The sequence below is a fragment of the Spinacia oleracea genome, chromosome 5, assembly GCF_020520425.1.
Source record: "Spinacia oleracea cultivar Varoflay chromosome 5, BTI_SOV_V1, whole genome shotgun sequence".
Lineage (NCBI taxonomy): Eukaryota > Viridiplantae > Streptophyta > Magnoliopsida > Caryophyllales > Amaranthaceae > Spinacia > Spinacia oleracea.
In genome coordinates this window covers 56,459,672-56,484,687 of record NC_079491.1, presented here as the reverse complement: position 1 = coordinate 56,484,687, position 25,016 = coordinate 56,459,672, and the positions used below count along the sequence as shown (strand labels likewise).

Sequence of the window (25,016 nt, the reverse complement as noted above, 5' to 3'; positions counted from 1 at the left end):
TCTTGACAAACTGACAAAGCCTCGCCTCCGCATCCTGGCTCTGCTTATCGGCCGCCTCAAATTTAGACGTCATCTCCTTGAGAAGTCTGTCTTTTTCTTCAAGTTCGCTCGCAAACTTGGCGGCCATATCTTTCCTCTCCTTGTTGAAGGAAGCTATTTTTTCAGCATCCTCTTCGACTCGGAAGGTGAGCTTTCCAACTTCGGCCCCGATCTGCTCAGCAGAAGCTCTAACCTCGCGACTGTACTGAAGGTACAGATGCTTGACCTCCACAAGCTCGGAGAAGAGCTGCCCAGCCTTCTGGTCCAAGATAGGAATATCACGAGCGTAAGCCTCCTGATATCTCCTCAGTTGTCTCTCCTCAATCAAGCTGCACTCGGAAGCGAACGAGGACCAGAAAACAGCCTGGGAGCGAAGGAAAGATGAGCAAAAGTAGGAAAAACATAAAACAAAAACACAACTCAAAGAGAAAATCCAACACTTACCTCATTCAGGTAGTACTGGGCCATCATAGCCGGGTTCCTCTCTTCAGCTCCAGGAACCCTCCACTGCGGATTGGCCCGAAGAAGATTCTCCCGAGCAGCTTCGGGACCCACCAAAGATCCCACGTGAGCCATGGGATTCTCTCCCAAAACCGGAGCCCTAGCATACCGAGCCATCGCCTCCCTTACTTCCTCGGGGATCCGTTTCAGCGGAACATCCGAGCAAGGGTCAGCATGGATCAATCTATCCAGGGCCGAGGTCGAAGTAGAACCCAAAGTTGAGTGGCGCCTCTTCCTCGTCAGACCCTGTTCGGGCTGCTCCTCCTCAGCAGAGGGAACATCCTTCTCAGCCTCGGGAACCTCAACATTGGGGCCTGTGAGATCCACCATCTCCTTATCTGGACTTCCCTCTCTTTCGAGAGGAACGTCAGCAGATTCCTTCTTCTCCTCGGCCACGATAGGGACATCCGAGCCAGGAATAAAGTCGGCTTCAATCGCCTCCATCACCTTGGTGATATCCTGGATCTCGATCCCTAAAGCAGTAGACGGCTTCAGCGGAGAGGGAATGGTATCTTCCTCGGCCAACGGTTGATCCACGGGCGGCGGTTCCGCAACCACCACACTCTTTAACTTCTGCCCTGGCAAGGGCATGAAGTGAAGAAGATTCTTGGGAGGAGGCATGTCTTCCGAAACCGTTTCCTACAAAACAAGCGTTCAAAGATCAGCTTCGAAAAAGGGAAAGACGGACTACAAGAAAACTCTCAAGTCAGAGTAAATACCTTCTCCGAGGACTGAGAAACCTTCGCCTTCTTCGGATGCGCAGAAGACCTCAGAAGAGTGCTACCCTTCCTTTTCCTTTGATCCTAAAAAAAGGAGACCAAGGATCAATAAATTTAGAGGAAGACAAAGAGGAAATAAAGAAAAAAGGTGAAGTACCTGGTTCCTAGATAAAGAGATATCTATCCGAGCCGGAGATGAAACCGAAGGAGCGGCACGCGGCACAGCGTCAGTCCCAGGACCCTAGAAAGATGGTCCAGGACCAAGACGTTAGCCGACGGCGCACCAAAGAGAAAGAAAAGACAAACAAAAACCGAGCCTATAGAAACACTCACCGGATCCGAAGTTGTCCTCAAAACAGGGAGCACGACCTTCACTGGAACAGCTTCGGGAGAGGAGGCAGAATCCCACGGATCAGCTCGAACTTCAGATATCCGAGCAACACCCGAAGGAGACAACACGTAATCCTTCAGGCGAGGATTACGAGGATTCTCTTTCCCGAACTTGTAATCAGGAGCCTAGTCGTGAATAGTCTTCAGATCCAAAGAGATGCCCAAAATCTCAGGATCAAGGCAGCTAAAGCCGTACTCTGCAAAAACAAAGCACAAAACGAGTCAGTAAAACGAAGGAAAAAAGAGGAGGACAAACTCACTGAAACACGGTCCCAGTCGAAAGACACCTACCCCTGTCAAAAATCCTGCTGAGACCGGCGACAGCAAGAATGTCCTCCCGCAAGATGTAGTTAAGGTTCGGGAGCCAGCTAGACGGCAGTTTATAATTATCCTCCCGAGCTAAGAACCACTGGAGGAGATCCACGTAGTGGTGATGGTTCCGATCCGGAGCAGCCACGCCCCCCATATCAGGATCAGGAGTCACAAACCACTTTGGAGGGCGATAAAAATTGGGGTGCTTCGGATCCGTCGGCACGCGAACAAGCAACCACTCCGTCTTCCACTTATGGTCAGAACTAAGGTAAGGGTATGCCGTAATATAGTTCGGCTCCCCTCTCCTTCGGGACTTTTTGTTGATGATGGTCCACCAACCATACCCATCACCCTTGGAAGCATGGTTGAAAGACAGATCGTGGAGATCCCGAAAAACGGCGACAGAGCAGGGAAAGTTGACGAAGTCGCACACCCATCTAAATCCGATGATGTGCCTCATAGACTTGGGTGTAAGTTGGGCCAAACTGATGTTGTACGACACCAGGAGCTCGGAAATGAATGGATCCAAGGGAAAACGGAGACCGTTCTCCAAGTGATGAGTGTACACAGAGATGAACCCCCTCGGCGGATGAGTCACCCGAGGACGCTCCTGATCAGGAAGCTCACACCAGTACCCCAAGGCGTGCTGGATTCCGTATAGCTCCTCGGCCCTCCGATGGTAGTTCCCCAGCTTCGCCTCCACTAACCAGTCACCACTGACCGATTTCTCCAACGGACCATCGATCTTGGTGGTCTCATGCAAGATCGGGGCATACTTGCCCTTCGGATCAGCTTCAGTCCAATGAACTGGAAACTCAGGGTAAGGACGGCGTACACCCGAAGAACCAGCTTTCTTACCAGAAGTAGCACGTTCAGACACACCAGACCCGCCAACAGCACCATCTTTGGAAGCATCCCAACCAGTCGAACGTTTCTCCACCGGCCTCTCCGAAGGCCCACCCCTTGAAGTCTTCTGTACCCTTCCCGAAGGCACATCCTCCCTCTCACTAGAGGAGCCAACGACGAACTTACTTTTTCCCTTATTCTTTGCCATGGTCGCGAATTCTCGGTCTAGGGTTTAGATTGAGGGGTAGAGGAAAGAACGAAAAAGTAAGGAAAATTCAGAAACAAGTTACCTTTTTCCAAAGCGAATTCGCCGACAAAGCGAACGACACAAGTTCCCGAAGTCTAGAGCTGACCGAATTCCGTAGATCTGAAGAAACTCGAAAACTGCGATCGCCAGAGAAAGAGAGGAAATGTGTTTGAAAGAGAGAGAAAGTAAAAGTTTGAAGAGAGCTAAGCGCCCAGTATTTATAGAAAAAAAAGAGGCGCATCAACTTCTTTTCAAACCCACGATCTCCATGACACAATACAAGTCCCAACACTTGTCATCAATGCAAATCATCCCTTTTCAAAAAAAGAGAGGGAACTTTTGAACTTCTGACAACCGGAAACCCACCCATTTCATTCTAAATGGACCGGGTCTGGGGGGCATGTTGTTTGGGCTTCCAATTGATATTCAATTGGGCCACTAATTCCAAAGCCCAATGGCTCTAAACAACAGCATCAAACCTACCACTATGGCTATTCAGCCATCCATTAAGGCCCAAGGCCCAATAGCAATAAATACCTATGGGCATTTATTATGCAAACACTATAAATAGGCCACCAAGGATCACACCTCAAGGTACGTCCAATTGATCACCTTAAGACTACTCTTCTAGAAAACCTCTCTCTAGAATCCGATCATCGTTCTTACTTAGGCATCGGAGGGGCTTTCCTCGGAAACATCCCCGAGGCTAGTAACTTTGCTCTTGTGCAGGTGAATTCAAACTCGATTCATTCAAGCAAGCAAGATCTTCAACACATACGAAAGGGCCTTCATTCGAAGCCCATTGTTTCCATCTTTACAACACCGGAACACCACTTGTATGGACCCGGTCCACCATAAGATTACCATGGACCAGGGTAATTAGGTAATTTTAAAGTGAGTAAATTATAGAAACTGTAGGTTCTGTAAAGTAACTATATCTCCAGAATAATAACTATGAACATAATAATGATAAGAATAACTATTCTATCCAAAGAGTAACTATATCATATAGAAAAATAATTTTAACTGTAAAACAATTACTACTATATATTCATTCTTGCAGACAAAAAGAGTAAATTATAGAAAGTATAGGTTCTGTAATGTAACTATATTTTCAGAATAGTAACTATGAAATAAATAATAATAATATAGTAATTTCGATGAGAACAATTATTCTATCCAAAGATTAACTATATTATATATAAAATTAACTTTAGCTGTAAAACAATTACTATATTATAAAAATAAACAATATGATATAGATGGTTTAGAGGTCATATAGTAATTTTTTCTATTATATATCACATAATTACTGAAATATAAAAGAGTAATTATATCAAAAGTAACAGTAATTATAACTCTTGAACAATAATAAAGAAAACATTAACTACTTGGTTAGTTGTTTTAGCTACGACATTCCAATTCTTTGCATCTATTAAATAAACCATGTTAAACTCAAATGTTTTTTGAACTAAAAAATACTAATCGACACGTCCACGTGGACCACGTCTCTTTTTTCCACCAACACATCATGTCCTTCCTCTACCACGTTATTGGTTTCCATTGTTGTCAGGATTTTCTTCTTCTCCTCCTGCTTTTGTTTTCCTTGCAGAATTTATTCTTTGCACGATTTCAATTCTGGTTGCATCATCTTTGTATTTCTGAATCAATAATATTTAAACTAAGTTAATAATTTAACATTTAAATATGAAAAATTAACATAGTAACTATGTAAAACGTGTAGTTTCTATTATGCATCATATAGTAACTCTTACCATTAACGATGGTAAAATACTTGCAGAATTGCATATATAGTTATTGTTATTGTTATAGTCATATAGTTACTGTCAAAATAATATAGTCACTTTTATTAATAATAACATGGAGTACAAAGAAAGATCATAAAAAGAACATAATGATAAGATAATAACTATTAAAAATATATAGTTACTATTATACATGATATAGTAACTCTTAATATTAATGATAGTCATATACGAGCAAGATTGTAGATATAGTTATTGTTATGATCATATAGTTGTTGTGATCATAACATAGTAACTCTTATTACTAATAACATAGAAGACAACAAAGAACATGAAAAGGAAATTATAATATACATAAAAAACTATACCAAACATATAGTTACTATAATACAAGATATAATACCTATAAATATTATTGATGGTCATTTAGTCACAGAGTTGCAGACATAGTTGATGTGATAATAATATAGTAACTCTATCCATAATACAGTAACTATATCATTAAAAATATAGAATAACATAAAAACATGCACATAACATAATAAACTAACATAGTACCTATTTCAAAAATATAGTAACTATTTAAAACGTACAATAACTATTAAAGAAAATAAACATATTGTAACAAGTCATGATAAAATAAACATAATATCTATTTCAAACATATAGTAACTATATAAATAATAGGAAAAATTGATATTGACAGTTCCAACTATGGCCGTTTAACTTTTAAAGGTCCCAACTTTTGATTATTCTAGAGTGGTCTCAACTTTAAGGTGTGTTTTCCAAGAATGGTCCTTTGGTTTATTAAACTATTAATTAAGTTGATTTAAGCATATCATACTGTTCCATTTACTTCATTTAATTAAAAAATATGATTATTGCACGAGAGATATGAGTGTTAATTAAGTTATTTAGCACTTAATTTTAACTAAGGGACCATTTTTGGAAAACACTCTCTATAGTTGGGACCACCCTGACATAATCAAAAGTTGGGACCTTTTAAAGTAAATCGGCCATAGTTGGGACCGATAATATCAATTTTTCCTAAATAATATAGTAACTATATAAATAATATAGTAACTATTGAAGAAAATAAACATATGGTGACACATCATGATAAAATAAACATAGTACCTATTTCAAATATATAGTAACTAATATAATAATATAGTAACTATTGTACACATATAGTAACCATTATAATCACACAACAACTAGCTTAACATATAGTGACTATTATTATAATATAGTAACTATTATAATCATATAGTCACTATCTAAGAAGCAGACAAAAATATACTCGAAATAACATATTGCATAATGTAATCGTATAGTAACTATTATTTATCAAAAAGTCACTATAAACTGTTCTTAACATAGTAACTATCTTAAACACATAGTTATTGTTTTAAATTTATAATAACTTTCTAAAAAATATAGTAGCTATTTTAAACACATAGTTACTGTTTTAAAGTTATAGTAACCTTTTAAAAAATATATTTACTCTAAAAACTACTACTAACATAAACACAATGAATATTCCAATGACTATTAAAAACATTATTTCGCAACATAAATTAAAGGTAACTATATCATTTATATACTAACTATATGAAACACTAACCCTAATTTCACCCAAACAACAAACACTATTTCTACCTCTTGTGCTTTGCTGCATCAATTCTTAAAGTTCACAGCCTTTGTCTCTTTTTTCTAAATTTAAGGCATTATTTCTTCTTATACAAATGATATTGTAAAGTATTTTTGAAGATTCGTCACTAGATAGTGCAACTTTAGGACCTGGAATAACATGTGATTGATACTTCGTATTATTTTCTTATACAAATATCATATATATAGTAACTATATAAACCATATAGTAACTATATAAAACATATAGTGACTATTATTAAAATATAGTAACTATTGAACACATATAGTAACCATTATAATCATATAGTCACTATCTAAGAAGCGGACAAATACATACTCCAAATAACATAGTACATAATGTAATCGTATAGTAACTATTATTTATCAAAAAGTCACTATAAATTGTTCATAACATAATAACTATCTTAAACTCATAGTTACTGTTTTAAACTTATAATAACTTTCTAAAAAATATAGTGACTATTTTAAACACATAGTTACTGTTTTAAAGTTATAGTAACTTTAAAAAAAAGTATAGTTACTCTAAAAACTACTACTAACATAAACACAACGAACATTCCAGTGACTATTAAAAACACTAATTCGCAACATAAATTAAAGGTGACTATATCATTTATATACTAACTATGTGAAACACTAACCCTAATTTCAACAAAACAACAAACATTTCGAATCACTCAACAAAATAATAACTATTGTACACATATTGTACACATATAGTAACTGTTGTACACATATAGTAACCATTAAAATAATATAGTAACTATTGTACACATATAGTAACCATTAAAATTACATAGTACCTCTTTAAATCATATAGTTACTGTATTACTCATATAGTTACTATTTAAAATCATGAAGTCACTGATCGAATTCGCGAAGTGAAAACGATACTTCTGTAAAACACAAACATTAATTTCTTCAAAACAACAAATATTTTCAATTTTAAATAAAAATAGACTTAAAATTCTTTAAAAAACAACAAACCGAGATGTGATCTCTAAAAATTCTTGCGAAGATTTGTAGGCGAGCGCAAATTCTTCGATTCGATTTCGGCAACGACGAACCTCCTTCTTGATCTACTACTTCCTCCAATTTTTCATCATCAAACAGATCCAATCATAAGAATTATAAGATAATTACGAAAAAAATCGAACAAAACCTAGAAATTTGGGCTAAATTTTGAAAAGCATAGAGAGAAAATGAAGAGAGAGAAAATGAAAGAGAATGAACAGAATGTAGATCTGAAATTTTGAAAAATAAAAAAGTTTAAAACGTATATAAAGTGGGCTAGACACAAATCGCATTAAAACTCTTCAAAACACATAGTAACTCTTTAAAACACATAGTTACTGTAATACGCATATAGTTACTATTTAAAATTACAAAATAACTGTCACGTGACAGTTACATATGTTACCCATAAAAATTACTCTGTTGCCCTGGTCCACGCTAAGTTAGCATGGACCAGGTTTTTATTAGTGTAAATAAAATAAAGTACAGATGACGCCATCCTCACAATCGGCTGAGAATAGGCAACCTCGAAATTCAACAAAAGATAAATTAAGGTGTCTACTCCGTACTTAAATTGTACATACCAAGCACTCAAGCAGCATCTAGCTAGCCATGGTTATGATTCTGATGATTCTGCAATGTACCATTCAAGACCTTGCTCTAAATCTATTCATTCTACTAGAATAAGCAAACCGCACTCACCTGCAAAACATTCAAGTTACCTGAAAATTACAACATCCATACCGGTTACTGGATTAGGCATGTGAGTTGAGCCTATCTTCTTCAAAACAGAAACTAAACGTCCAAGTTTCACTAAATTATAGTCCTGCCGAAATTCGAAACCTCTTGATTGCTGCAGGTAAAATGATGCAGCCTGCTAGAAAATTCATTCGACAGCTAAAGCACAGAGCAGAAAAATCATAACTCTACAAGTTTTACTTGTATAAATGGTGAGTGAAAACAGATAATGTGTAATACAATAAATCGGACACTTACAGTAGCAAAATTATGTGAGAATCCAATTTTGTTTGTGATTTGACAAACAATTAGCGGGAAAGACTCACCATGTGTATAACCTAATTTTTCCCGTTCATATAATTTACAACAAAATATATTCTTGGAAAGTAGGCAGCCATAGAAACCGGGATCTAAAGAAACTCTACCTCCCTGGAGCTCTTATCTGCAGTTACAAGTTATCCTTGATATTACCAACCGTATGTTAGCCAGTGAGTAATAAAACTATTGCAAACTTGCAATAATGCAAACCAAGTCAAATGTAATTGCAAGATATGTGCTTCCCGATAACTCACAGCAAAGCCTTAAGCTCTTCTATGCTTCATATTCCTTCATATAGACTCATCATGCATCACTGCCTCTTATCAGCACCATTAACAGGAATAGGATGTGCTTCTGTGTTGAAAACAAATTTGTCTAGTGGAACGACATTGGTGTCTCCAAACAGTAAGTATAGATACTTAAGTGTCTCGCCTAAGAAAAAGGTCTCCATCTTGTCTCTTCTATTAGGAGGAACTGAAGTCACATCATCAAGAGAAGTATACCCACCAGAACTAACCTTTGTATATTTCTCAAACGCCTCAAATATCTGCCATCCCCATTCACGATACCTGCAGACAGAGGAGCTAGCTTTAGTTGCTAAGCTTAAAGAAACTAAAGATTTAATACATCTCTAATAAACAAACAATACAAATTGACGAACTTGGGATCTTCTGTTATGCGATACAAGACAAACAAGGATTCCACTGTCTCGGGACGTAAAAGATTGTGACGGTCAGCAGGCTTGATGATTATGTCGTTCAAATATTTTGAACTCTTGTTTCCACCATCATATCCTTCTTCAAAGTAATCCTGCATGATGAATTTGGAAAAAACTGTTACCAAATCTCCACCAGAGAGCTGGCATATATAAATAACAAGGGAACGGAAACATGTAACAAAACTAAGAAACTTTTGACAAAGTACCCCAAAAGCACTAACCTCCACATGGAAGTAAGCAATTTCTGGACCAAGACCTGTTGAAGTTACAAGATATGTTTCAACACAAGTCTTAACAAGGTCTTCAGCAAGCCTCAAATTTTCCAGGTCTTCAAAGGTAAGCAAGTTGTCCCTCATAGCTTTCGACTTAGTCATGCCTTTGGTGGCACCAAGTGCAAGAGTACCAGGAAGGAAACACACCTGAAGGCAGAAGTGATAAAACAACTATAACATCAAGCATAAAACCTGTCAAGACAGGAGGTCCAAATATACACAACCTAACCTTGGCCTTTATCCAAAATATTATCGGTGGCTTCCCAAAGACCCAGCAGAAAATTAATTTTGGAAAGAATCAATATTGTAATAGTGAGATATCTCTTTATGTACTCATGGAAATTTTGTCCCTAAATTAATTAAAGCACTAATCCTTTTCCTAAAAAAAGAACTAATTTGATTTAAGATTTATGAAAACAAAAAGAGAACATAGGAGTACTAGTTTGATAAGAAACAATGAAAAAAAAAATCACAGACTTGGGTAATCAACAACTCAAGCCTCCACTCCTTTCTTTGTATTACACAGTACACCAAGGAAATGACGAACAAGAATGGAGTATCTCTTACAAGGCGAAATAAAGACAAAAGGTCTTGTGTGTACCCGTTATTGTATACTTTTCACCCGTAACTTTTAACATCTTTTGATTTACATTTTATATTATGGTGTAATATTTTGTGGATAAACTTTATTAAGAGTTACATAATTACACTTATACATTTTGAGTGATTTTTTGAACGAATAGTTTTTATTAAAGAGAAAATTTTCATGACCAAAAAAACAAATAACTTTTACATTATATCGGGGTAACTTTTAAACATTTTGAGATAATTTTACATCCGCCTTACAATATTTATTGCACATCAGCTTTAATTAAGAGTTTGTGAAAGAAAGAAGCAGATCTAAAAGCAAGTGAACATATAACAACAAAACTACAAACGTGTAGCACCTGGATATAGCACAATACAACAACTAAGCCTTAGTCCTAAAATGATTGGGGTCGGTTAACATGAACCATCATAAGGAACCGTCTACAGAACGTGCAGTAAGAGTAATAAAATATTATGTCAAAGAGAGTAAAAGAGAGGCACGAAAAAAGAGGTAATACGAAAACAAGATAGACCAGTTTAAACAAGGGGCAAAAAATATTTTGAAAAGATAATAAAACTAAAAATAGGAACCCGAGAGGAGCATGCAAAGAAAATAGGAAAAAATTATAAATAAAGCAAGAGGTGGAAAAGAAGTCATGTTGAGTCGTCGGCATGTATTATCTCCATCCACTCCGCCCTATTTAATGCCATTTTTTCCTCAATCCCCAATAAACTCATATCACTCTCAATCACCCTCTTCCTTGTATGCTCTGGTCTTCCCCTACCCCTCACAATTCCATCTGTTTGTCACTCTTCAGTCCTTCTAACCAACACATCATTTGGCCTCCGTCTTACATGGTCAAACACCTTAGTTGATTCTTCCTCATCTTGTTCAACCCCCACTTTCTTCCTCATCACCTCATTCCCCATTCCTCAATCCATCCTTTCTTACAAAGAAACATAGGCCCTGTTTGGTAACTAGAGGTTAGCGTTTAGCTGTTTACTGTTCACATTAGCAGTTAGCGGATTACCTTTTTGTTTAGCAGATTTGACTGCGAATTTGACTAGCTGATTATATAAATATGTTTGGTAACAATTAGAGGTTTCTTAAAGGTTTTTTACTATTCCATTGTGCAAAATGACAATTTTGGACATTGATCTTTTGTAATATTATTTTTTAAAATTTTTGCTTAAAATGTAAAGGGTTGTAAGTAAGTACAAATTTATAATCACAAAATAAAGAAGTATATAATCACCTTTTTCCATCTTCTCTAAGAATCATAACATTTCCAAAATAAAGGTAAACCCATATACCCAAAAAGGAAAAAAATCACAAAAGAGAAAATAAATAAATTAGAACCCACCTCCTTCTCCCACCTTATTTCCATCGCCAAATGAAAAACCACCCTCCTCCATTTTTGTTCAATTTCTTCAAAAACCCACCATCAAAATTCCCAACTTTTGACCTCCTCAAATTTCCATTAATACTTACTCTTGATCATCTTCATCTCCCGATCTCCTCTTAAAATTCTCCATGATTTATTTCCAAAAATATTAATGATTACAAATCAGATTTCATGGTTACAAACTTACAATGGAACTCAATATGCAACAGAAGTTGGAGGTAGGAGAAGCAACTTAATAGTCTGTAACCTTCATATTATTTCTTAAATAATAATTTATACATGTATTTCACTTGTAATTTTGTTTTTTATTGGGATTTTTTTTTGGCAATCAGTAAACGAATTCTTCGTCTACAAATATTTGTTTTCCCTCAAATTTTTTTATTTATCAAAGGAATTACATCCATTCAAGTAAGAGCAAATTTCCCTCAATATTTATTCCTATATATTAATTTATCGTCAATTATGTGCTTTAATTATGTTGCTGGAATTTCTGAATTTCTCATTTCCATATATTTTCTATGAAGAGTAGTTAACTTCAATGGCTGTTCAAAATGATGGGCATGAATGGTAATTCAGCAATAATACCAAATCCTCCTTCTGAAAACGTTGGTATTTGGAGCGTATTCTAAAATGGAGGTTTAGGCAAAATCCGCTCATACAAATCTCTGTTTACCAAACACCCCAATTAGTGGATTGACCAGTCAAACCTCTAAATTTACCATCAATCCACTAAAAGCTGGTGTATCCGCTTGTTACCAAACGCAACCATAAGCATCTCCGCCACATTCATCTAATGAACATGACATTGTTTCACAGACAGTATTCCGTACCATAAAATAATGCAGGTCTAATTGTCGTACGATAGAAATTCCCCTTAAATCTACGGGGCATGTCTGGATCACAAAGAAACCCTCAAGTAGAGAGGCAGGATGATCACCTTGGATGGGAGTACCGTAGAAGGTAACAACCACACAAAACAAACAAGGCCAACTTCCTAGAAGATAAGGATTACAATCACAAAAGACTCAAGCCACTTGCAAAATGAAAATAGAAAATATTCTCAATGATATTCAAAAAGTGTAACTTTAATGAAAGTAGACCTGCTTGTTCAAAGGCAAGGTTGGTTTTGGATGTCTTGTTACCGGATGTTATATAATTTGACTACTTCCTTCAATCCTTCCCCAAAAAAGAATTTTGTTTCTTTGTTACGGTCACCATGAGCAAACTTGGACCATTATCAAGTACTTTTGAAGACAAATCGAATGATAATACTATGTATTTGTTAAATGTATACTTTAACAAATTAGTGGTCATGCTCTAACCACTAAAAAGCAAACAGAAAGGTTATTTTAGGGTTGGAGGTTATTTTGGGGTTGGAGGGACCAGCAGCATGCAGGAGCATCACGAAGATGAGAGAAAGTCCAGTTTTCTCATACCGCTGACAGCCACATTAAAGACCACCAAAAGAACAGAAATCCAGCTTTCATATTACTTGATATTTGATACTTTGGTGAAAACCTCATATATATAGCATTAAATCTGAAACACCAAAGATCAGTATTCTGGCTCCACTTGAGAGGAAGCATTGCAAATTCAACTTGGCTCATTGTTGCACATTATAGTGCATACACCTTCAAATTCAAAGAAAATTACTCCCCACTCCTATATTCTCTCAAATCATTTCCCTTCCTTAGGACTGTTAACAGGTAATTTGGCGGGTCGGGTTAGGGTCAGTGCAGGAAAAGTCAGGTCATTAAAGGGTCACCTTGAAGCGGGTCAGGTCATTAAAGGGTCACTTTGAAGCGGGCCGATAGTGGGCGGATCAATAAACGAGCAAGGGAAAATGAGAAAGGAGAGAGAAAAAGGTGATCACAAGTGAATATGAATCCATACATATAATTTTCTTTATCATAACCATTTAAATTTTCAAAATTAATGGGCTATCATTTCGACCTTATATTGACTCTGTCCAATAAAGGCCTTATCCATTTAAGACTCTGTCCAATAAAAACCCTTTTAACTGACCCTAACCCTTACCATTGGGTAGCCCTGTCCAATAAACATGTCTACTGTTAACCAAGGACATCAATAATCATAGATCTGTCTAGGGAAAAAATCTTTTGAAGAATATGTATACCAGTAAAGTATGAAATTGCAGCCAAAGTCATGTCAGGGATTTAGCTATATAGACGTTCACTTCATTCAAAAAATGAATAACAATTTTCTTCAACCAAGAACACAAAAAATCAAGGAAAGCATGGTCAATGGAAAAGTCAAGATATAAAACATACCAGATGATCCATCTTAGGACTAAAAGAACCACTTGCTCCATAGGGTAACTCCCCAACAAAAACTAGCCCATTTGGGACTGACTTTTTGACAAGGAGGTGTCTAACACCTTTCATAGCTTCTTCATACATGCTGTGTAAATATGTTAAATTACTGTTTTGATTTGCTCCCTGTTGCAGCCAAACCTTCAATAGATACTCATAATAGCTATCACCACGTGATCCTAGCCTAATATTTTGTCCACTAAATTCGCCAGTTTGAGGACTGCAAATAGAAAAGGTGAAGCAAAAAGATCGTGTATCAATGTAACATGAATGAGACAAATCAAAGGCAGAAAAATCAAAAATGAAGTCAGAATGTACTTGATATCACCTGGTGACATGTAAGTGCCTTCTTATTTCTTATTAAATTGATACATAAAAATTATCTATTGCCTGCATTTTGCTAATACAATAATGACACGCATATATTGACCTTCTCACATAAAGGTGGGGATTACAATAACAAGTCCTTCAATTCTTCTCTAAAAGAATGATATAGTAGGAACAAGATGTTTGCACTGTATGATGACCAAGGTAGAAAACTTGAGGTCCGTCTGTTTTGGTTGTGATTACTGTGATGTCAACTGTTTAAAACTGGTTGTGATTATTAATAAATTTCTTTATTTTTCCAAAAAAAAAAGGACTTAAAGCCACGCATTTTGGACAACCCAAAAAAAAAAAATTAGAGCCTTAGCTGATCATAAGATGCATGTCAACAACCATTATTGCACTGGTCATAAAATGAAGTAAAGAGGCAAATAATAACATCCAAACAATCATCAGTTCATCACTCTGCATATTCAAAAGCTACGCCATGATTCCATGTTTTGAAAATTTCAAATTGACCATCAAATCCGGGAATATTCGAAGACCCTTGATAAAGTTACACTTCAATATATCCTGTCTGTGTACAGCATAATCATGATTCACATCCCCTTCTCATTATACACCATTCCACATTAAGGATGAGAAGTGATAGCAACCATCATTTGATCTTAGCAACAGATCAGTTTGCTGGGACATTATAATGAACTAGCCTAAGGGGGATGGTTAGTGTAGGTAATGCATAATTAGTAGTTCGAATAAGCTTGAAGAAGAAGGAAGTCAGTCAGACATAGAAATACTATGTAAAGAGGAGATCAGCGAGAGAAGGCATGAAGAAAATTGTTGAAAATTTATTTTACTCTGTTTAGATTTTATTTTAGGAGTGTTCTCTCTTCTTCCACTCGAAGGATCGAGGTTGAAAACACCATTTTGTGCGTTTGAATTGCATCAACATTCATTGCAATCATCAATAAAATTTCCCCCATATTCACTTCTACCTTAATTATATCTTTCTGATTTCTAGTCTATAACATACATTTTTCTTTTTATTTGCTTTTCTTTACTCCTGGAGTCGCCTGGATCAAGGGAAATAGGAGGGGGAAAAGTGAGGAAGGAAAAATTCTGGCACTTTTTATTGTTTGGGTTGGGGGTGATGATCTAATGGAATAATTCCCATCAAAACAAGGATAAAAGTTATCCACCCACCCCCCTGGGTAACTTTTCCCCATGAATAATCTCCTCTTTTTCTTTCTTCTCTCTCCTCCATACCTTTCTCATATTACTCACTCTCGTCCTCCTCTCCTCTCTCCTCTTCAGTTCTACCACCTCTTTTTTCTCTCCTCTGTAACTCTTTTTCCTTCCTTCTCATCTCTCTTCTATGCTACTCTCCTTTCTATCTCTTCTAGGACCCGAATTATGCCTCAATTGATGTCATCTGCCACCTAAGACACTGGCAGCGTGGTGAACCTGTGGTAGCTTGCAAGGCGCCACCGCCATGGATGGTGGTTCCATGTAACTATGTTGTTCAATAAAGAGAAATAAAGAGGAATCGATGAGAATTCCCTGTATTTGGGTACAGAGTAGAAATCATTACTCATATGCCAATCCTGTTGAAAGGAAGCAATTAACCCTTTAACAATTCACATGTATTATCACCCCCTTAATTTTTCCCCCTTAATCAGTTTACTAATAGAATATGCATGCCGAAGACTCAACATGACATATTTTCCATCTCTTTCTTTTTTTTCTATTTTCTTTGCAAACTTTGTTCGTGTACCTATTGTTATTTTAGTATTTTTATCAAAACATATTTTTGTCTTTTCTCTAAACCGCCCTATCTTATTTTCTTGTTCCCTCTTTTTCGTGACTCGTGTCTAGTCTCTTTACCATAACCTCTTGTTTTTCTTTTATTTTTCTTTTATTTTTCTTTTATTTCTGTTACTTCACGTTCCGTAGACGGTTCCTTATAAGTTATAACGGTTCATGTTAGCCGACCCCAATCATTTTGGGACTGAGGCTTGGTGGTTGTTGTTATAATCAATTCACCTAATCCAGGCAAGCCCTTCGTAGTGAATATTTCAGATGGTATTATCGGCATTTTTCAATTCGGGGCAATATTATATTTGTGTATTTCATCTATATAGTTTTCCCATGGAATTTCTATGAAAATGTTTGGATAGTACAATAAGCAGCAAAAAAATAACGTTGAACCTAACCTAACATAAATACATAACAACAAATGTTCTTTACTAAATTCTAATGATATCATGATGTTATTCCACCTTGTTTGGTTGGTTAAGGGACCTTATTGATGATAAACAAAGCTCACAATACTAATAATTTTCACTGCTTCAAATTTGCAAATTATGACCCAAAACATCCATGTCTAACAAAAGTGAATTCATGTTACTACCTTTCACTCACTAATACGAAGTATACGATATTCCTTACAAAATTCAAACAATCAGAAAAGAACCAAATATTAGTGAAGTGCAACAAAACCCAAAATCATTAAATTGCTGGAAAACTGTAAATATACAACCCTTTAAAAAAAGGATTGTTTGGTATTTACTACCTTAAAATACACCACTTTTGCATTAACTGCCTTATGAAAAAATTATTATTATTTACTAGCTTAAAGTATGTTTTTATTTTAGAATCACTACCCCTTTACGGTTTTCTCAGTTTAAAATTAAAATATCCCTTTCTTTTTCTAATCGTTTTAAGTGCTTCAAATCTCTTTCTCCTCCTTTATGTGTAAAAATTTCATAGAGACCGTGCTTTTGAATTTTTGTAAAATATCAAACGAATTAAAAAAATATTCGTGAACTTTTAAATATTTGTGAAATATCAAACGAGTTGTTTTGAAATATTGTTTTCTATGACATCATTACAGAAAAAGGAGAAGAATGAACTTTAAATCACTTAAAACGATTAAGGAAAAAAAAAGATATCTTTATTTTAAAATGAGAAAACCGTAAAGTGCCGGTGATTCCATAACAAAAGCGTACTTTAAAGTAGTTAATTACAAAAAAAAAAAATATCACAAGGTAGTTAATACAAAAGTAGTGTATTTTTAACGTAGTAAATACCAAAATTTCCTTAAACTGCGAATATGAAAAAAAAAAAAAAAGCGAAATAGAAATAGAAATGCAGAGATAGGCGAAATTTCAGTGTGAATGCGGAGAGGTAAAGCTCAATGCTGAAAAAGAAGACAAAAAATGGAGGAAAGGGAAGTTGGTGGCAGCAGGCCATGGATGGACACTAATAGAGAGAGAGAGAGAGAGAAGGGGTGCAGGAGAACTATTTATTAAAATAAAACAAAATAATGAACCAATTACATGATGCCACGTGGCTTGGATTACTGGTTGTTCAGGTCAAAGTTTCATGTGGGCTATCTTGGGTAACAGATCCATAAAACTTGGAACTACTCCTACAGGCTACAAGGTGGGACTATTTGAAGAAGAAGAACAACATTTGGACTATTCTTGTCAATTTTTCCAATAAAAACAGAAGTTGGTTATTCTTTATTTCTTAACCATTAATATTTTGCAAAATTTTGTTCGATTTATCTTGATCTTGCATGTCAGGTATCAAAAAAGCATATATATCAGGGGCCAAAATCAAGTATGATCTAGGTAACACGGAAACTTTAATACACATAGTAAGTGACATGCATGCATAAGAGTACATAATTACATACTACGACAACCTAAAAAACAAATAATTTTCACAAGATCCATGAACATTAAATTCAAACATAAAAGATCAAGTGAAAAGAGCTCAACCATGGAATTTAACAAAGTAAACCTTTATATTGGATTTGTAAGCAGTACCTTATATAAATAGGAACAAGCCCTTCTACCTTAGGTAGAGTCTTTATGTGCTTCAGCACCTTCATTGCTTCCAAGCTATACTTTTGGTCACCAGATATATCACTGAGATAATTGAATTCAAGTTGTAGTGTAGAAGCTTCTGATGTACTACTTAATCCATCAGGGGCTGCATGTGCCGAGTTGTCACGTAATATAACATCACTGAAAGGGATGGGACTTGGGCTAGAGGTAAAAGCAACTAGCAACTTATCGGCTAGCATTGTAGCAGTGTTTAGATATACAATTGGTTTTGGCCCCACAGATGTAGTTTCTACACTAGCTCCACCACTTAAATGATAAGCACTTAAAAGACCACCCAAAACACGAATTGTAGTTTCAAATAAATTGACCTGGCCTTTCTGACTGATCTTTTCTGCAAGATGAGTTTCAATCCAAGATCCAGCTTCATTAACAATATCCTCAACACCCATTATCATGGCTGTATCCAGAGCATCCACAACTGTTGCACCAAGACCTCCTAAACTATCTATTCCTCTCTTGCTTAATGGCATAAGTTCATCAAAACCCATAGCATACTTTTTGTAACCAGACCATGCATGAATAAAAGCCTCTCTAACTTGCTGCTGCTTTCCCATCCATTTTGATGCATCTACATCTATCTGGTGAACAGATGTATTACTAGTACGCATCTCATCAGGTGTTAATAGAGGGGGTAGCCTTGGTGGTTTTCTAAAGAATCTCCTTAATCCGGTACTAGTGTCTACTGTAACATTGTCTTTAGAATTTATTATAGCGTGATCTGCTCTGTGGGATGAAACATGTCTTGTTGGTGTAAAAATGAGATAAGCAATGCCAAAAAGCATAATTACCAACAGAAATTTCCCAGTGCTACACCGCAGACATTCACGTTTAACATTGTTGGTCAATATCGTCTGGTTCAGGACCTATGAAATAATAAAATCCATAAGTCAAAGTAAACGTACTGCAGAATAGTAAAGTTAGTGACCACATTTTCTTTATTACGTAGGTGCACGAGCAAACAAAACTTTTCATTTTGACATGATCTGCAATGTCTGATATAGCCATGGATTAGTACTAGTTGTCCTGGTCTGCAAAGGTAGGACTTGTATAAGTTAGCACAAGTGTTTAACCATTAATTCACGATAAGACATTTGTATATTAGTATGTGATACAGATAATGACTACACTAATTACAGTCATAATAACCAATAAGTTCCAAGTTTCCACTAGCCAGAAAGTGAGTATCAATTTTTATTTATCAAAACAATGGTCACAAGAGAAAAAATTTCAATGTTTTCCCTTCATAATTGAATGCAAGTGCCAATGTATTTCATCCATAGACAGACTACAAACAAACCAAAACCAGTGGAGCAACATTATCTTGACCAATTAATCTGAGTCCTTTTTTTCCCTTCTAACTGAATAGAATAGAAAACGTCTCTATACTACTGTTTAATAGAAAGGGACAACTTCGTCTTGACCTCCCAAACTCCTCAAGGAGAGAATCCATAGTGAGTCTCGTGTTTTGTAGGTAGAAAAGGTGTGTTAAAACTCAAAAATTCTCCAAGTCCTATTTATTTCATCATACAAAACCCAAAAAGTTGACTTCTCCAAGAGGATGTGTTTCCTGCGCCAGGATTTATTCTTTTTTGTTCTTTGTATCATGGCCTGGAGTACAAAACCCTTGCTGGAACTTAACAAAGATGTTCAATTCTCAGTTGTGGATCCTATAAATTACTTCCTCAGTTTCTTCATAGTTGCAACACTTTGCTTTTTGCAGTATTCACATATTCTAAATCATTTATTTATTTTTTATGATCTATACTTAATCTACTTCAGGAAAAACATGTTCATGTGAGATCTTGTTAGATTCGTCTTAATATATATTTTCCGAATATCATTTTTTTTTAAATTTTTACTTATCAATATTAAAGATATTAATTGTTCAAGTAGTGCATTGGCAAGCGTAAAAACAAAGTGTTGCAAATAAAAATAAACGGAGGAAGTACATTGGAGTGCAAATGAGGGATTTCAGTATAGAAACCAATATAGAAACCAGAAGTCAGAGATTTTCATGTTCCGTTGAAGAACCAATATTATAATAAGTATTTGCTACCATCCATCTATACATACTGTAATTGTCATTGACTCACGGTTTACAAGTATGTATCGCAATGGAATCGCGTTTCAGTTAGCTGTTCAACAGCCTCTCTTACAAGGTAGACTAGCATAAAGTTGACCCTACTATATGCCCCACCTTAAGCAAGAACCACAACGAAGGCACTGGGATATGTTTGGCTTACTATAAAGGTAGGGTACATAATATTTGTTTCCTAAGCAGATTGAAGATTCAAAAGTGGAAAAGCTATCTATAACATATCCAACGATAATTTTGCAAGGTGCAGTGCCGTAAACATTAGTCAATAACAAGAATGAGAAAAATGCTAACCTTAGGCAATGCTGTAATTCCAAAAAGCTAGTAAGAAGCTGAGAGCATGATCAATGACCCCTTACCTACAATTAGATGAAATTATCTATACTGAAGAGTTAACATCCAGTTTCATACCTTAAATCATTTGTTAAAGGGGGTATGTGTATCCCAATGTCCTTCAAACAACAAGAGGTGCATGTTAATAGATGTCATCAGCGGGTCTCATCAAGCCACCATAGAGTAAGCCAGTAAGGGTTATGTGTATCTCATGACTCATGAAGCCAAACATGGTGATTGCAGTATACTTGGTCACAGTCAAAGTCAGTGGCGTATCCAGGATTTTGAAATAGGGTAGACATTTTCTAATAAGTACTTAATATGGAGCATGAAGTAAAATAAAATTAGCTCCTTTTAAAAAAAAATACTATGCAAAAGTCAGTGTCTATATAAGCATAATATATGTCATGACACTAATAGTTACGTTTTAAAAAGTATTGCCTTATATTAGTCATTGAACCCACGACCTCCTTTTAAAACCATGGAATACAAATTAAGAAAATACTTTATATAATTCGAGTTGTTCCAATTTTCTTTATTGAACATGTAAACCCCATTAAGATAACCTATTTATGCATTTTAAATATTTTCCTTACGATATAATAAAATATCCATAGTCCATAAATTTTTTGAGGAAAAATTTAAATCTTAAAACCTGATAATACTCCATAGTCCATAAAGGTTAAATAATGAAACGTTGAAAAAGTAAATGCATTGACAAACTCGGTAAAAGCTAAGAGCCTATTAAGAAAAGAGAAAATTAAAAATAAAAACTTAAAATGCTAGAGCAGGGTTAAAGAAAAGAGAAAATTAAAAATGAAACTTAAAATGTTAGAGCTACGGTTCAAACCCAAGTTGCTTGAATGTATAGTTGAGATGATTGCCAACTAAGCTAGAGATTTAAACTTGTAATTATATGCAGCAAATAATTATAAAGAGGGTAGACATTTGTCTACCTTCTTTGCCATATGGATCCGCCCATGGTCAAAGTTAGTTTTAAAACAACTTTTTTCTTGAAAAGGAAGAGATTTTTATTGCAATATGCCCACTTCTTATACTGCAAAGAATTCATTGCTGAACTCTTAGTTTTAGAAAGCGCGTTTTTTTGCACTTAAAGCTCGAAAGCTCAGAAGCTCACAGCAAAACGCTTCTGCCAGCCGAAGCCTAGCGACATACAAGAAGCGCGCGCTTCCTATCGCTTCGGTGCTTCTGCGCTTCCTAGCGCTTTTGCGCTTCTTGTAGTCTGGGCACATCTGACCCTACTTTTTTATAAAAAATAAAGCCACGTGACTCTAATCTTCTTTTTTAAAGTATCACGTGATTTCTTTTTTTTGAAAAGCGAATATTTGGGAAGTTTTTGAAAATCCTAGTGCAATTTTCTCCCGTAGCCCGATTTCTCTAGCCTTCTCGCAGGATTTCCCCATCGGATTCTGAATTTTTCTTTCATCGTTTTGATTTCTCTATTTTTTTTCATCTTTTCCTTCCATATTTTCTCCATATTTTCTAAACTTTTGAAATTTTATTATTTCTTTTCGGATGCGCTTCGCCTACGAAAAGCGTGCGCTTTCGCTTTGCGCTTAAGCTCCAGGGCCCTTTTGCGCTTCAGTGCGCTTCGCGCTTTTTAAAACTAAGGCTCAACTTTTTGTTACTACTTTGACTGTCAAACAAATATTAATACTAAGCGTGCTTATTAAGTATCACCATCTATTATCATAACAAAATTCCATCCATTAAGGAAACATTTGGTCTAAGACTCTTAAAGTTCTAGAAATGCACACTTCCCACACACAACCCAAAAATGTTACCACCTCCTCTTAGGGACTAAACTTCAAGAAAATTAGAAGCCCGTAGAAATTAGCAAGTATATTTTCAACAATATGAAACATGAATGCTTTTTCCCACATCCCAATAATGTCTGAACCAAAGATATGCAGAAGTCTTCATGACGACCATGTGAAAGGAAGAAAGGAGGAGCAACAAGTATTTTGAAGATACGATTTCTCTATTTCTACACTTCTACTCATTATCATAGTCAACCTAACATATTAGCATATCCAATCGAACTATGGGTCACCATACTACCGTCCAAGAAACAGTTAGCCCCAATTGCTCCACTTCCATTCAAACCTTTTAAACACATGTTCCATCCGTTCAGAACTAATACTACCTAAATCCAGAGTGTCGGAGTAAATTACTCTCAGGTACCGATTGATTCACTTGAATTTCACTCAAAAGTGAACAAGGAGGTTATCTGAGAACTACCCCCACAACACCAATTGTTCCACAACCACCACCACTTCTTTCTTCAGTACTATTTCCTCCAACCAATCAATCAAGTTCCAAACTGGATTATAACACTCCTAGTTCAAATACACTTTCAATGCTGATACTACATCCTGAAGGAAGGGAGTTGATTAAAATTTAGTAGTTTAATGGTCATTACCTATCTACTCAACTTAGACCACACCCTTATGATGATTTGTCTATGTATGACAAAGATCACAACAAACATTGATAACTGCACTTATTTTAAAATCAAATTGCAGAGAATAATAAATAAATAAATAAAAATAAACTGCGAACAAATCCAATCAATGAGGAAGATTAGAAGGGGGAATAAAATCGAACCTTAGAGAGAGAACGTTGTCGGAACTTGGCATTATCATAGTCAACATCTTTCATGGAGTAAGGCAATGATTTCGACATACTCCTTATACAATTGAATAAGGGGAACTCGAGTTTCCCCTTAAATTTCAGGAAGTAATCTTCGTTCTAGCAATTGAAAAACAGCTTCGATTTGGTGAAAATGTGTAATACAAGTTCCAAATAATTTTGGATCAAAATTTACGACGCATTACTGAGATGATTTTGAATAAATGGGATCGAATTTTGGGAGACGAAAATGGTGTCTGGATTGATTGTTTGTTTGATTTGACCAGATATTGTGGAGAGAGTGTTCGTCGAAGCTGATGAGCATCATCGCTGCATCGGTGATAATTTGAGTCAACACGTCAATTGATTGAATTAGTTATACTTTTGTTAGAGCAAACTTTTTTTTTTTTCTTTTTTTTTTTTTTTTTTTTTAAGGACACAGTTTGACTTTCAACAACATTTTTATGATTTAAAAGAAAAATTAAATTTATTAAAATAATCTTATTGGATAGATTTATAATAATTTGTACCTATCAATTTTTTATAATTTTTACCTATCATCTCTATTTCAACCAGGCCGCCCGGCTATTGGGAGGTCTGGTCGGACCTACAGCACCGGGTCCAAAATTTAGGGGCCCAAAAAAAATTTGACTGTTGATTAAAACTAAAATAAAAAAATTAAAAAAAAACAAAAAAAAAACTATGCGTCTTCTTCGTAACTTCCCTTCCCCAGTTCCTCAAAACCTCCAAAAAAAACTCTTCAAATTCTCTCTCCTTTCCATTTTTTGATTTCCAAAAATCAGTCAATTAATTCTCTTAATTATCTCTCCTAAAAATACTCTAATTGACTGAATTCTTCTCCTGCAATTATGAAAAAAAATTCGTTCATCTTTGTTTTCCTATCTATCAATCCATTTAATTCATTTTCTGAAAATACCCACCCAAATTCATGATGTTCAACGAATCAAAGGATAAATTTCATATATTTATATATGTATCAAGATTCAAGATCTATTAAGCATATTTCGAATTCTTCTCTTTCGAATTCAAGATCTACAATTTCGAATTCTTTTCAATTCAAAGAGGGGAAATCGACGTTCGTTATTTGGAAGCAATCAATTTCTTCTCTTTCTTCGTTTAACAAGCATCCAGGTTGACATGTTATATCTAATTTTCTTGATGATTTTATATTTTTATTGCTATAATTTGTTATTTTTTATGTACTTTTGAATTGCTGTTGACTTTTCAATGCTTATTGCTGAAATATTGTATTTGTAATTGTAGTTATTCTATTTAATTTTTCAATTATTGAATTATCAATTATGCCTCCTAAAATCAGGAAACATAAATCTGGTTGATGGGTTGGTTGATGGGGTTGTTGTGCTCTACTGTAGCTGATGTACTATCTTTGTTGATGTTGTTGATGTGCTCTACTGCTGCAGTGCTGCTTGCTCTGCTGCGTTCTTAGTGCTGATTGCTCTATTGTTGTACTCTGCTGCGTGCTCTACTGTTGTACTCTGATGCGTGCTCTACTGCAGTTTAGCTGCCTTTTGTGTTGATTTGTAGTCTTTTGCATTTGCTTATGTGTAATAAAATATGTCTTATTTACCAAAAAAATAAATAAATAATATGTTTATAGTTAATAATTGCGCTCTAACTTTTTTTTAGGGGCCTCATATGAGCTTCATTGATAAGCTTAGCACAGGGCCACCAAATTGCCGGAGTCGGCCCTGATTTCAACAGTCAACTCAGTTAACTGATATTTATAAAGCTTTCTCTCTCTAGAAAAAATGCTCCCAACTTCGAATCCACCC

General features: G+C 35.5%; 2 protein-coding genes across 3 annotated transcripts; both read right to left on the bottom strand.

Annotated features, from left to right (window-relative positions):
• Positions 1-431: 431 nt before the first annotated feature.
• LOC130461528 (uncharacterized) lies at positions 432-3,015 on the bottom strand. Its single transcript, XM_056829663.1, has 3 exons — positions 2,941-3,015; positions 1,260-1,343; positions 432-1,179 (listed from the first exon to the last, which is right to left on the bottom strand). The coding sequence occupies exons 1-3, from the start codon at positions 3,013-3,015 to the stop codon at positions 460-462; spliced, it is 879 nt and encodes a 292-aa protein (XP_056685641.1). The 3' UTR covers positions 432-459.
• A 5,408-nt stretch (positions 3,016-8,423) lies between these two features.
• Positions 8,424-23,587, bottom strand: LOC110794113 (mannosyl-oligosaccharide 1,2-alpha-mannosidase MNS3). 2 transcript variants are annotated; one of them, XM_021999063.2, is made up of 7 exons: positions 23,179-23,565; positions 20,512-20,576; positions 18,042-18,985; positions 13,843-14,104; positions 9,507-9,704; positions 9,229-9,377; positions 8,424-9,136 (listed from the first exon to the last, which is right to left on the bottom strand). In XM_021999063.2, the coding sequence occupies exons 3-7, from the start codon at positions 18,902-18,904 to the stop codon at positions 8,878-8,880; spliced, it is 1,731 nt and encodes a 576-aa protein (XP_021854755.1). In that variant the 5' UTR covers positions 18,905-18,985; positions 20,512-20,576; positions 23,179-23,565; the 3' UTR covers positions 8,424-8,877. The 2 variants fall into 2 exon arrangements, with proteins under 2 accessions (XP_021854755.1, XP_021854754.1); XM_021999062.2 differs by lacking the exon at positions 20,512-20,576 and having other exon boundaries at positions 23,179-23,587.
• Between the last annotated feature and the right edge of the window lie 1,429 nt (positions 23,588-25,016).